This window comes from Rhinoderma darwinii, chromosome 1, assembly GCF_050947455.1.
Source record: "Rhinoderma darwinii isolate aRhiDar2 chromosome 1, aRhiDar2.hap1, whole genome shotgun sequence".
NCBI lineage: Eukaryota > Metazoa > Chordata > Amphibia > Anura > Rhinodermatidae > Rhinoderma > Rhinoderma darwinii.
The window spans coordinates 305,899,298-305,913,030 of record NC_134687.1 but is presented as its reverse complement, the minus strand read 5'-3'; the positions used below and the strand labels follow the sequence as shown (position 1 = coordinate 305,913,030).

General features: G+C 45.1%; 1 protein-coding gene across 3 annotated transcripts in view; it reads left to right on the top strand.

Annotated features, from left to right (window-relative positions):
• The window catches only part of LOC142648736 (SURP and G-patch domain-containing protein 2-like), an 84,700-nt gene that overhangs the window by 26,974 nt on the left and 43,993 nt on the right, over positions 1–13,733 (top strand). For all 3 annotated transcript variants that reach the window (XM_075825472.1, XM_075825471.1, XM_075825473.1), the window contains exons 5-6: positions 7,165–7,619; positions 11,542–11,653. In XM_075825472.1, the coding sequence (XP_075681587.1) occupies positions 7,165–7,619; positions 11,542–11,653 (567 nt within the window). The remainder of the gene's footprint in view (positions 1–7,164; positions 7,620–11,541; positions 11,654–13,733) is intronic.

The following is a 13,733-nucleotide window of genomic DNA, read 5'->3' as shown; positions in this document are numbered from 1 at the left end:
TCCCGAGACCTAACCCCTACTGAAAGGGGGGGAGAGAAAAATATCACCTAAGCTTAGTAAGAAATACATCATTGCAAGATATCAGTAGGTATGCATATTAACTTTTCAAAGCAACAGTCACATGTTTGCTGACCAATTCAAGTAACGAACAGTCCAAGAGAAATAGGAGAAAACCCAGGAGCGTCTGCCCAGATCCCCTTTTCAATCGGGGGGCAAGGCCTCTCATGGGGCACGAGGCGCAGCAGCCACCCATTCCAAGGCCTCAGTGGGGAAAACAAAAAACCTTGCGGTAGGGCCATCAGTAACCCGCAATTTAGCAGGGTATAGCATAGCGTACTTGTATCCCTTGTCTTGGAGTTTCTTCCTGACCTCCGTAAAGCGAACACGCTGCTTCCGTATAGCAACTGAAAAATCCGGATAAATGGAAATCCGTTGGGTATTCTATAGGATAGTTCCTTTGCGCCTTGCCGCTTGGACAATAGCATCTCTGTCCTGGAAATGTAACAGACGAGCCAGAAGAGGGCGAGGAGGGCCTCCCGGCGGCCCAGGCTGAGCAGAGACCCTAAGAGCTTGCTCAACGGTAAAAAAAAAAAAAAAAGCCGTAAAGACAGTAGCATCAAAGGTCTCCTCTAACCACCATTCCAGGAAAGACGCAGAGTCTGTGCCCTCCGCCTTCTCAGGCAGCCCCACTATGCGAATGTTGTTCCCTCGCAGCCTGTTCTCAAAGTTATCAGCCCTTTCCACCGAGGCCTCCACTTGCCTCCGTAAATCTACAATCTGCGCTGGGATAGGACGTAGAGTATCCTCCACCTCTGAAATTCTGTGCTCTGCTTCGGTAGTACGTTCCCGCACTTTTTGTACATCATGCCGCAGTATAACAAAATCCTGACGCAGTTCATCAACTTTTGTAACCAGCAAAGATTGACAGGAGTTAATTGCCGATCTTAATTCAGCAAATTTTGTATCCACATGTGAGGAAGAGGCATGCTGTTTCTGTGGTCATGGAGGACTCATTGATCCATCAAACGTAGACCGAGACGGGTCTGGAGAGGCAGGGAGACGTTCAGGTCTGGTAAATTTGCGCCAGCTTTTTCACTGCATTAGCTTTAATTTTAGACAGGGCCGCACCAGAAGCACCATCCTCTAAATCCTCCAAGGACTCCTCATCAGAAGGGGTGACCGGGGATATGGATCTGGTCTTTCCCTTTTTCCCTGCCTTACTACCTATTGTAGAAGAGATTGCAGGATATGCACAAAATGGATGACAAACCGGAACAAATGATGAAGCAAGCACACAGGCTAGGAAGTATGTCGCCACAAGTAACCAGTACAGGACCCAGTGCTGGGTAGGCAAACCGTTCGTGTAGATAGCCTAGTCTTATGGCTTACAATAGCACACAATGTTCCAGGGATAAAATCCTCCCTTCACCACTCTGGTTAAGACCACACGTCTATGGGCAGCAGCACAACACCCACCTCGACGCCAGGAGCACACAGGTAATGCAGGGCTCGTAGCTCGTAGCTCCGGATCAACAGGCAATCCGCCCTCCATCTCAGTCACTAGCCTCCTCCAGCTCAATGTCCATATGCAGGACAGCACTCCAGCGTGCCTCCCGCCACGCGCCAACCGGAAGTGCCGTGCGGCCTCCCGCTCCTTGCTCCAGGAAGGCCCCAGAACCCACGATCCGGAAACTACACACAGATAGATATACCGTACAGACTGCAGGCACTTGTCCTGTCTAGAAAAACGACTTTGCAAGAAGGATGGCGGTGATATTAACAGGATGAGGAGTCGGGGAACTCAGGAGCGCTGTGAAGCATGGCTACTCAGGCAGACATCCGGCCACGCCCCCTAGGGGGTCTAAATATTTATTTATCCCCCTGCTTCCCGCCTTCCAAGAGGCCCTATACCCCCCTCCTTCCCACCTTCCAAGCGGCTCCACCATGGTAACGAGTCTGCAGCCCTCTTTTTTCGGTTTCAAGTCCCCTTCAACCGCATTCCTCTCGTGTTGCGCACTTTTTGGTACTCAAATCTGCGGCTCCAGCAGCCGCGTAACAGCCATAGCAAGCATCCGTGTGTATCCCGGGTAGGTTGGGGGGGGTCCTCTTTCTCCCCCTCTTCACAGCGCTCTATTATTTACCGTGGCTCTTTTCTGGCAGTGCGCCAGGCACACTGGTGCTCTGCAGCAGGGTCTGTAAAACAGCCCCCCACTTATGGCCTAGTTAGGCCATGGGTTGCTTGGGCCGGGACTTTCTAAATCACTACATGGCCCACGTTTCTAAAGGAAGGGACTTCCTTTCCAGTACTAAATGCTTTTTTCCACAGTGCTTATTGGCCAATGACCTCACAAGGGTATTCTATTTCTTTGGTCTTACTGCTCCTCTTCGCTCTCTTCATGGCCGCTCTAGCACAGACGCTACATGTCCTGCTCTGCTCCTGAGGATCTTGCGCTTTGTATCTGGTAGGCTCTGTCCTTGGCAGTTTTCTTCTCCAGCCATCCCTTCCTGCAGCCTTTTGGCCCTCCATATTTACTTTTTAGCAGTAGTACTCTAGCCCCCACTACCCTCTTCATACAGAGATGTAGCGGTGTGTGGCTACCATATCTGAACCCAGAGGGGAGGCCCCTTGGCAGGCAACTGCCATAGTTACAGCAGAAGCAGGCAAAATGGGTAATATAAAACTTCAGTGCGGTGAATCTAAACTTCTCTGCTCCAACACTTGGGCCCAAAACAGCACATCAGTGAACCCACAGTGTCCTCTGCTCAATCCTCACTGGTTTCCGTATCTGGAGTGGACAGACTCGCTGTCATTCGTGGTGTCTTACCTATGGAAGGCATCTAAATCCATTGTGGATCTGCTAGGCCGGGTGCCACTACAAACCTCAGCGTGTGAGGATTCTTTCTTTCACATACTGCATGGCAGACCGCGCAAATGGGCCAATTCTCTCTATCCCATCAACCGTCAATTTCTCCGCGCTTTTCCACTTCTCCACTGCGGGTGCTTGGCTCTGATATTTCCTTTGTAGATGAGGATCACTTTTGAGAGTGAGGTCTATGACTCGGATTCAGCCCTGGGTAAGGAGCAGTCATCTAAACTCTCCTTTATGGTAGACAACCTTATTACGGCTGTAAACGAAACTCGACACGTTCAGGATCAGGAATCTTCTTCCTTCTATCAAGGTTTTTCTATCTGGCGGCCTTGGTACTCTCAAAAGTTATTTTCCTTCCACTCCAAATTTGAGGACAAACTCTAGAAAATGGACATGAAACATATATAGACATTTATGTATCAATTTCCAGACAACTCCGCCAAAATGTTGTGGTCTTTCCTGGCGGTTGACCCTCCAGTCTTTTGCCTGGCCAAAAACACCACTCTTACCATAAGCAAACACGTCCTTATTTCAGGATAACACTGTCAGGCAGCTGGATCGGCCTTGCGCCTGATATTCTCTATTTGGGTGAGCAGAGCAGCCACCGAACAGGTTTTGTGAAAGCGTCCTTTCCAGCAATTCCCTCGGACAAGTGAATGAGAGAGCTCTACAAATATCACATGCGAGAGAGTCCATCTGCGAGGCCTCCCTGTATGCGGCCAGATTGCTGTCTCGTTTTTCAGCTTTCTCTATAGCCATTTGCCAGGAGCTCTTGCACAAAATGTTTCTCTGGATGCACCCTCCAAAAATTCACTGACCGCTCTCCCTTTTTCGCCTATTTGGTACTAGTCTGGAGGAGATTTCTGTGGCCACACATGGCAAGAGCTCTCATCTGCCCAAAAACAGGTCTGCTCGCTCCGCCCACCCTAGGAATGGAGTAACTCTGTTTCGATCCTTTTGCAGCTTCTCAAGCTCAAGGCATTCTGACCAGAAGCATAACACACTAGACCAAAGGAAAAAACAGCCTGGTTTGGGGGACGACTCCTTTTTTGTTTCTGGATGCATGGGTATGTGAGGCAGTTTCCACAGGATACAAAATAGAGTTCACTTCTTTGCCCCCAAATCCATTTTTTTTTTTTCTGCTTTATGCCATCGAATTTCCCTTCGAAGGCATTTTTCTGGCCATTCAGTCCCTTCCCTGGGTCATAAATTGGTAATTCTTAGCGCTGATTGCGATGGAACTGTTGGTGGGATTCGCAAATGGGGATATGCAGATACGCATCCATGATGTCGACTAGAACAAGAACTGTCCTTGTTCCATCAAAGTAATGACCAACAAGAGATTCTATTCAAAACCTCTGAAGCTTTTGAGGTGCTTCAGATCTCATACAGGGTGTGCTGTTTTTTTCTTTTTTTTTGGGACCATAAAGAGGTTGGAATAAGAAAAAGATTGAAGTGTTCTTGAGTGACTATTAAAATTACTCCCTTACGGATTCATCTTTCCCAGACTTCTTCCATCGTTATGTTTGCAGGCAGGGTCTGGCGTCGTCTAAGAGCACCATTACCAAATAGCTTTGGTCCGCTATCCGTAAGGAATACCGATCAAAGGTCAAGCATTCTTCGATTCTGGGGAATGACCCACTCCACTAGCGGGGTGGGCTGTTCGAAACAGACTTTCAGCTCTGCAAGTGTATCAGGCCACTACTTGGTCCTCAATCCACACCTTTTTTAAGTTCTACAGGGTGCATACTTTCGCATCCTTTGACACCTCTCTAGGTCGCAGGCTTCTGCAGGCAGCGGTATGTTAACCAAACTCATTCTCTGTTGCTTTCCCATCCATGCAAACTGCTTTTGAACTTCCCATGGTCATCTGTGTGTGTCCCATTGACGCGGATGTGAAAATTGAATTTTTGCTACTCACCGTAAAATTATTTTCTCGCCGCGTTCATTTTGGGACAGCACCCACCTGAAATTTGTTTCCTTCGGGTAGTATGGCTGTTTTCTCCCCAAAGGCAGGCTTTGTTTCTTTTAGGATCTCCTATGGTTTTCTTGTTTTTGAATTGTTGGTTGTGTTCGTTTTCAATTTCTGCTTCTCCTACTGCTTTTGTACAAAACTACTTTAGTTTAGTGCCTGAGGGAGGGATATAGCTGGTAGGAGGAGCTAAACTTTTTTTTTTTTTACTTGGTGTCCGCCTCCAAGTGGCAGTAGCTATATCCACCGTCATCTCTGTGTCCTTCAATGAACGCGGCGAGAAAAAGATTTTACGGTGGGTAACAAAAATCCAATTTATTTTTTTTTTGTTTATGCACACAAACCAAAAAGCTTTTTTTGCTCTGGAAGCCAGAACATTTGTATGTGTCTTAAATTCACAAATGAAACATGAATTATAGAATAAAATAAATTGCTACCTTTTCGTCTACTTTTAGAAAATACATGGGCATGTGGGGCCATGCCCATGTAATTTTTAATAAGTAGACAACTGGCACGTTGTCCGAATTCCACAGGGCTATCGACCGACGGATGGTAGCAAATTCGACTAAACGATATGATTTGGCTCTCGCATTTTTTGAACTTCGGAGGAAATTTGTTTTTGTTTTTTTTTTTTAAAAGCCTGTAGGTTTAAAACAACATTCTGGCTGACTGCTTCTGCTGCTGGAGGGAGCATGGGAGCTTACTGCATACTGTTATAATTGAATTTAATCACTTAACCCCTTAACGCTCCAGGACATATTATGTATACTACTATTATTATCATGGTAACTGCATCGTTCGCGCTCCATGATATAATAGTATGTCATGGATGAAACACGGCGCCGTTTCGTGCGGGGCACGTTCATGAGCTGTGATAGCCTACTGTCATGAACAGCAGCTATCACAGCTAAATGTGCAGGGACCGATCGCGGTGGTCCCCGCAGATTAACCCCTCCTCCAGGAAACCGAGCCGCTAGTACAGGCTCTGCTCTGGGACTCTGTGGAATTCCCTGACATCGCTGTCCATATATGGACACGCGATGTCTGGAGCTTCCCCAGAGCCGGAGTCCCAGGCAGAGTGCTAGTATATGCACACTGTTGTCAGGGTCTTCCCCAGAGCGGAGTCCCGGGCAGAGCGCTAGTATAGGCTCCGCTCCAGGATTCTGTGGAATCCCCTGACATCGCTGTCCATATATGGCTGCGTTTGAGATCCCTGCTCTAGAGGACCTGTCACATTCATACTTTACAAGCACAGCCCTTTTCACTGGGAACTCTATAATACCTTATTTCCACTGTGGTAGTGCTGCAGGAGAATTGACACTTGCTGCCAGGTTCCCTTACGAAATAGACCTGATCGCTGGGGGTCCCAGCAGTGTAGCACCCTGTAATCGGAGAACTATTCTAACAAAAAAGGTACCAGAGGTACGTTTAATTACTGTTTTTAAAAATAGTAGGGAATCACTGAAGTTGTTATTGGGATGGGATCAATTAGCTCTAGTTAGCCATCTCTAAAAATAAAGGAGGGTAGAAGGTTTTAGTTTTCTTGCCACGGTTTATCAGTATACAATCTGTGGGGAGTTTGAATCCGCTTCCCCTCTATTTTCTATTATGGTCTGAAAAAAACACAGCAGGATCAATGTTCACAGAGAAGGTCACATTGGTGTCTGGAACTACGGATTATTTCAACACTCCAAAAAGGTTCTGCTCAGTTATTGGAGATATCGGACACATCAGTCTTTGCCAGATATTTACAGCAATAACATTTTTTGATGTGCGCTTAAAGTTGTATTCGCATCTCATTCACTTATGACATCTCCTCTCTGGGATCTGCACCTATTTTAAGAACAGGGTTCCCCCGACCCTGTCCCTGCATTCAGGCAGACCTCCGCATTCAGGTGGAGAGTCAGTTGCAAGGTGGCTGAGATTACGGAAACAGCAGAGGTTGCTCTGCTGAGCTTTTTCCAGAACTTCCGTTCACTTCTATGGGAGTTACGGAAACAGAATTGCTCCGCTGTTTTCGTACTCCATGCCACGGAGTCTCCGACTGGATGCGGTAGTCGGTGGGGTTCTCTAGATTGGTTCGGGTCCCAGAGCTGTGACCCACATTCTTCAGACTTTTATTTCCCATCTTGTGGATGTGCCATAAATGTCCGAGATGGGAATACCCATTAATACCCATTTGGATGCTGTATAATTGAGGACATTGGCAAAATCCAATTAGCTCCTGCCAATGTGATTTGATATTTCAGAAGGTCCCTCCCCCTCCCTTTCGTTGAGGTACAGCGTCCTACTTCATTAACAGTTGTTTTTTTCCATTTTTAGGTTCTTGTTTGATGAGGGTAGCAATGAGTATAAATATTATCGTCAAAAATTTGGAGAATTTCAGAAATCTAAAGGTCAGACGTATGCAAGGAGTAAGCGGTCTCCTGAAGAACTGGCTTGTGAGTCTGTGAGGGCCATGCTGTATGCAAAGAAGGTACAAGCCGTGAAGAGGAGACTCTACAAGACCTTGGCCTTCTCAAGAAAAAGAAAGCAGGCAAAACTCAAAAAACGTGGCACAAAGTCATCTCCTCCTGTTAAGGTGGAAGAGGCAATCAAAGGACAAGAACTAGTACCAACAAAAGAAACCACAACAGAAAATTCTGCTTGCAAAGTGGAAGTCAAGTCACAGGAAACTCTAGATACCTTCTCTTTGTCTGATGGTACAGCCGCTCAAAAAGATGAAGCGTTACCAGGGGAAAAAGAGCCAAAAGAAGCAGATCCACAGACTGTACATGGTTTGTAGCTAATTCTTCTACATTTGTGTGCTTGCTTTTGCATAGTTATTTTATAAAAGACCTGCTGCGTTTGCTGAGGTTTTTTTTTTTTTTTAGTCCGTCCCCCCCCCCCTATACACACAAATTCTGAAATATTAAAAGTTTGTTTCCTTACTAGCCACTAGGGCACTCCCAATTATAGACACATTTCCTGTTTTAGGTAGCTCAGTTTTTACCTTTGCTGTGCAGGCTTGGGTGTGTTAGCAGAATCACTTTCTTAGCATTGGAGGGAGGGGTTACAATGACAGATGAACTTATTTACTACTGGAAGCTCTATTCACACCATGCCCAAACTATACAGCTGAGATATATATATTGTTTCTTTAAACCATTCCTTTCTTTTACCTCCCCACAGTCCAAAAGCCAAAGCTTTATTATTTTTTTCGTCTATATAGTCGTATTAGGGCTTGTTTTTGCGGCATGAGTTGTAGAATTTCATGGCACCATTTATTGTAGCATATAATGTAGTGGGAAACTGGGGAAAAATTATTTGTGGGGTGGAATAGCAAAAAAAATAGCAATTCCTTAATGTTTTGGGGGGTTTTGTTTTTAGGACGTTCATCATGCGTTGAAAACGGCATGTTAACTTTCTTCTGCGCGTCCATACGATTACGGTGATCCCAAATTTATATAGTTATATTTTTGTTTTACTTTTACAAGGAAAAAACGGATTAACTTTTTGTGTTATGTTGCCATATTTTTTTTTTTTTTACTCATCAATTTAGCGATATGAGGACTTATTTTTTGCGGGGCGAGCTGTAGTTTCTATTGGTACTGTTTTGGGGTACATGAGACATTTTGATCTCCTCTTTTTATTCCATATGTGGGAGATTAAGTGACCAATAAACAGCGATTCTGGCGGTTTAATGTTTTATTGTTTACGGTGTTCACCGTGCAGGTTAATTTTTATAAATTTTTTTTTTTACATTGTGCTTTGAGGGAAATGGCAAAAAAGGTTTTTATGAGCTTTTAATATTTTACGTTTTCTTTAAATATTTAAAAAACTTTTTTACTGTTTATATTTTCTTTTTTTACTAGAAGTCAAGAGTTATTCTTTTCAGACAGATCTGGAACATCTATGTAAATTGATGGTATACGTTAGGATGTGTCTTCACAAAAAAAACAGGTGTATCCTTTTTTTAGCATGACCACCCCACCGGAGAGACTTCCCTATTGACCCTAGTAGGAACTGGAACAGCTCTTCCCTCACAGCTTCCCAGTGTTTTTCTGCTCCTACTTGGATAAAGGTGCAGATAGGTTGTTACCTTAAGGGATCCTGTAGCTGGCAGCAGGTTCTCCCGGAAGTAATGCCAGATGGGGTGAGATTGAGCAGGCAGCAGGTTTCATTTATTTCTATACACCATGCCAGGTCTCTTCTTTGCAGATCTATTTAGTCGCTGCATCCCAGGGGGTAGAAATGTAGGACTGCCCGGTGCATCTTCACCGTGCTTCTGACTGGGTCCCTACGAAGTAAGTTTACAGGCCGCATCCAGGCTTCCTCTCCTGGTGACCACAGGCATCTCCGTGTGGTGGGTTTCCAGGCTGCATTCGGGCTCTATAATATGAGACGTGGCGGCCACGTAACCTAGGCCAGGATCTCGCAAGAAAGAGGGAGGTGGAGTCTGGAAGAGAGAGATCTTGCGAGAAGATAATCGTTTGAGTGCCAACGACAGCCGTCTGATATATAAGGTGCAATCCACAATCTCTAATATTCAGCACTCTGCTAATTGGTAATAGGTGTCTCTGGGAGACCCATCTACTGTTATTGTCAAAAGAAGTTTTATTCGGACAAGTCACATGGTGAAAACATTGAACAAAAAGACACACTTCTCGTTGGTCACAAACTCATCCAATATTTGGTTAATTTTGACGTAACACCGTGACTATCTATTACACCTCTCTATTCCCTCCCTTCTAGGTGGATATTCAATTGAAATAAACACAAATTACCTGATGTCTCTGTATCAATTTGAAAAACACTAGGGAAGCTATGAGGGGGGGTTCTAACTATGGTCAAGGGGCCAGTCTTTCCGGTGGGTCTGTCTTGGTTGACTCATGGAAAACGAATTATTGGTAAAGAATTATTCCCATTTTAGCAGTGCCTAATAGCGTAGCAGGGTACTCCTTTTCAAAATCATTTAAAAAAGATCAATTGTGTGCTCAAAGGGCACACAAAGATTCCCCCATAATTTTTAGTCACTGGTGCCCCTAAAGGTTTCAAGCAACAATTCCCATTATAATTGCCAGTCACAGTTGCCCCTATATCTATAGAGCAGATGTGTATCCTTTGAGTGTCAGGCTGCCTCCCTCTGCTCTGGGCTCTCCTCCCTCTATATACAGGCAGGGGATGAGGGGGCATGCTCTAAGTTTACGCTGCTGATTATTGTCGGCTTCCGTCCTTAGGCTGGGTTCATACGAGCATGTTACATCTGTAAAGGACAAAACGTATTTTTGCCGCAAGTCCTGGACCGAACACACTGCAGGGAAGGCATCATAGTTATGTACGACGCTAGGAGTCCCTGCCTCGCTGCAGGACAACTGTCCCGTACTGTAATCATGTTTTCAGTACGGGACAGTAGTTCCACGGGGAGGCAGGGACTCCTAGCGTCGTACATAACTATGATGCTAGGAGCCCGGCTCCCTGCAGTATGTTCGGTCCGAGACTTGTGGCCGAAATACGTTCCGTCCTTTACGGACGTAACAACATGCTCGTGTGAATCCAGCCTAATTCTCCTCTGTGTCTGCTGTATGGCAATCTTTAGAGCCGTTTCCTGCTTGGAAAGACAGCTCTATAGAAGATGGCTGCCCCATAACATAAATAGAAATATATTCCGAGAAAATAAATTATAATTTTAACGTTCAGTAACTTATTAAATACTTTTAATTAGTAATTAAAACAAAATAGAGAGACCTTCCTTTTTAAAAAAAAAACAACTTATGATCAATAAGAAGTATGTGATATAGTTTGTGTGTCCATATGTACTAAATTTGGGGTTAATTTGAATGAGAGCTGCTCCATCTCCTGGGGTCTACCAGGGGATGATGTTGCCAGCTGCTTAAAGTAGTATTTCATGGCACTATTCAGAGGACAGGCTGTCCATGTAACACTTTGGACTTATAGAGGAGGCCCGAGTAGGGGACCTCCAATATGACAAGCATATGCCCTAATAGGGCATATTGACAGGAGTATTCCTTATGGGACAACCCTTTATTGAAGGGAACCTGTCGTGTCTTTTCAGCCCCCTAAACCGCCATGACACATGACGTCCATATGTTTCCAAATATGCCACTTTATATATTGGCAGATGCAGAACAACCTATAAAATCAACTTTTAAAACAATCTGCGTAGCGTGCGCACTATCAGTCTGGAGTCATCGGGGCATTGCCGCTATTAGGAAGTGTCAAGCAGTCCCTTTGATAGGAGCTTAATAGAAGATGGCAGACCTGCGGGGCCTTCATTAGACCCCTGGCTGACGTGACATCACGATCGCAGGGTGTCCATTGGGTGAAGGATGGGGACCCCCCCTGCTTTCTAACAGCTTAGGTATTGACCACGGCATCTAACTGGTTAACACTGTGAAGTGTTGGCTGTAACGTTAAGTTGACACCTGCTAAGTATGAAGCGAGCCCAGCCTGTGAGCCCGCTCCATTTCCCCCCCCCCCTCTACCTTTTGCGGCCGTCATGTACAGTTATTTCACGTGTCACTGAGGGGAAAAGGCCTATTTACCATATGCGCAAATAAAGTGATTCTAGAAATACTTGTAACATCCTCCATCTGGCTTTGCTGAACAGACCACCCAATAATCACAAACTATTTAACTATCTTTCTTCGTTGCCGTACCGTGGTATAACGTTTGTCTTTCTGGGTCTTTTTTTCATAGTTGATGACAAGACAAAGGATACTGCAATAAAGCTGGCGGAATTTGTTGTTCAGATGGGACCAGAAATAGAGCAATTCAGCATGGAGAATAGTGTAAACAACCCAGAGTTTTGGTAAGTGTGGGGGAATTTCATACTCAAGTGACCTGTCCAAATGTGATGTGAAATTTGCAGGTTTAAGATCCTCAGGATCGAGCCTATTTTGGCATTCTGGATGCAGCCCTTTTTTTGAAAAAATCTGACATGTCTTTTTATGTGGTAATAATAACTTTGGAATGCTTTTACTTATACAAGTGATTCTGAGACTGCTTTTTCGTGACACACTGTACTTTTATTTTAGTAGTATATGTTTACTGTTTATTAGCATTTTCCTAAATTTCAAATCCTCTGCTTCCAAAGGGATAATGATACCACACAAACCAGGAAATATATTCGGTTTACCATATGTCGTCTTTTTGTAGCCATTATTTTTTTTTAACGGCCCGTGAATAATGGCTGTCAAAAAATAGGATGTCCTATATTTGTCAGTTTTTTTTCACGCCCAGACGCCCCCCATAGAAGTCAATGGATCCGTTTTTAACGTCTGTCAATACGTGTAACAACCGTTAAAAGTGGATCTGTGACGTGTGGATTGGCAAGGGAACTACTAATTCCCTTGACGGCTATCAGCGCCTCTGACACCTACTCACCAATGCAGCGCTGTCTTCTTCTGGTGTGGTTGCTAGTCTTCACGGGTTCTGCGAAGGTGACGTGATGACGTATTTGCGCCACCTTCGCAGATCCCGTGAAGACGAGAGACCACACCAAAAGAAGACAGCGCTGCATCGGTGAGTGTCATCGTGTCGCCTTCGCAGATCCTGTGAAGACGAGAGACCTTACTCACCGGTGCAGCGCTGTTTTCTTCAGGTATGTAGGGCATTCATGTCGGGCTGTGTGGCTTTATCTACACCGGGGCTGTGGCATCCTCTACAGGGAGGCATGTGGCATCCTCTACAGGGGGGGCGTGTGGCATCCTCTACAGGGGGGGCGTGTGGCATCCTCTACAGGGGGGCTGTAAATAGTGTCATGGTGAACATGTGTCCTCGCTTTGGGTGTTTTCAGGGGGTTGGGACAAAAAAAGCCTGACCAATGAAATGTAATCAGTTTTTTTAACGGCCTTGAAAAACTGATGTCAAACTGCCATTAAAAACGGACAGACGGACTGGAAATGGATAAAAATTTATAAATGGAGACACAATGATGCAAAATGGCCATTAAACACTGACAGTTGACCAGTTTTTAATGTACACTTTTTTTTTTTCACTGTCGTGTGAATATAGCCTTATACGTTTACTAGCCGTTTTTCAAATATCTAACACAAGATACTAATTTATTTTATTGTATCCGTTTTGAAGTAGCTTTGAGGGGCATGTATATTAGAAACCCCTCATAAATCACTCCATTTTGGCTGGATGCCCCACTCCTGTCACTCTTAGGGTATGTGCACACTAATTACGTCCGTAATTGACGGACGTATTTCGGCCGCAAATACCGGACCGAACATAGTGCAGGGAGCCGGGCTCCTAGCATCATACTTATGTACGATGCTAGGAGTCCCTGCCTCGCTGCAGGACAACTGTCAGGTACTGTAATCATTTTTTCAGTACGGGACAGTTGTCCTGCAGCGAGGCAGGGACTCCTAGCATCGTACATAAGTATGATGCTAGGAGCCCGGCTCCCTGCACGGTGTTCGGTCCGGTACTTGTGGCCGAAATACGTCCGTCAATTACGGACGTAATTAGTGTGTGTGCACATACCCTAACTACTCTAGGGGGTGTGGTTGCTGGTGCGTAACTGCCTTTGCTTTGCAATTGACTATCAGATCGGATCCTGAGGACCGTTGTTTTTTTTTTTTGGCTTGTACTATTGATAACCATAAGTTGGTGTTTCTTGTAATTTACAATCCGCCTCCTGCGACAAGCTCTGTTTTGCTCTGGACTTTCCAGACTTCCTAACCATATGCACAGGTGACTTTAATTTGGTCGCTGATCCCCTATTAGATAGGCTCTCCCAATCCCCTGTGCTTAACCCAGCGGGTAGACCCACGATCCTTTAAGACCTGGCTGAGGTGGGATGGTGCGTTGTGTGGTGACATCTTAACCCCAATACTAAAGTGTATTTCTGTTATTCCCCTTCGCATAGGTCACTATGTTTC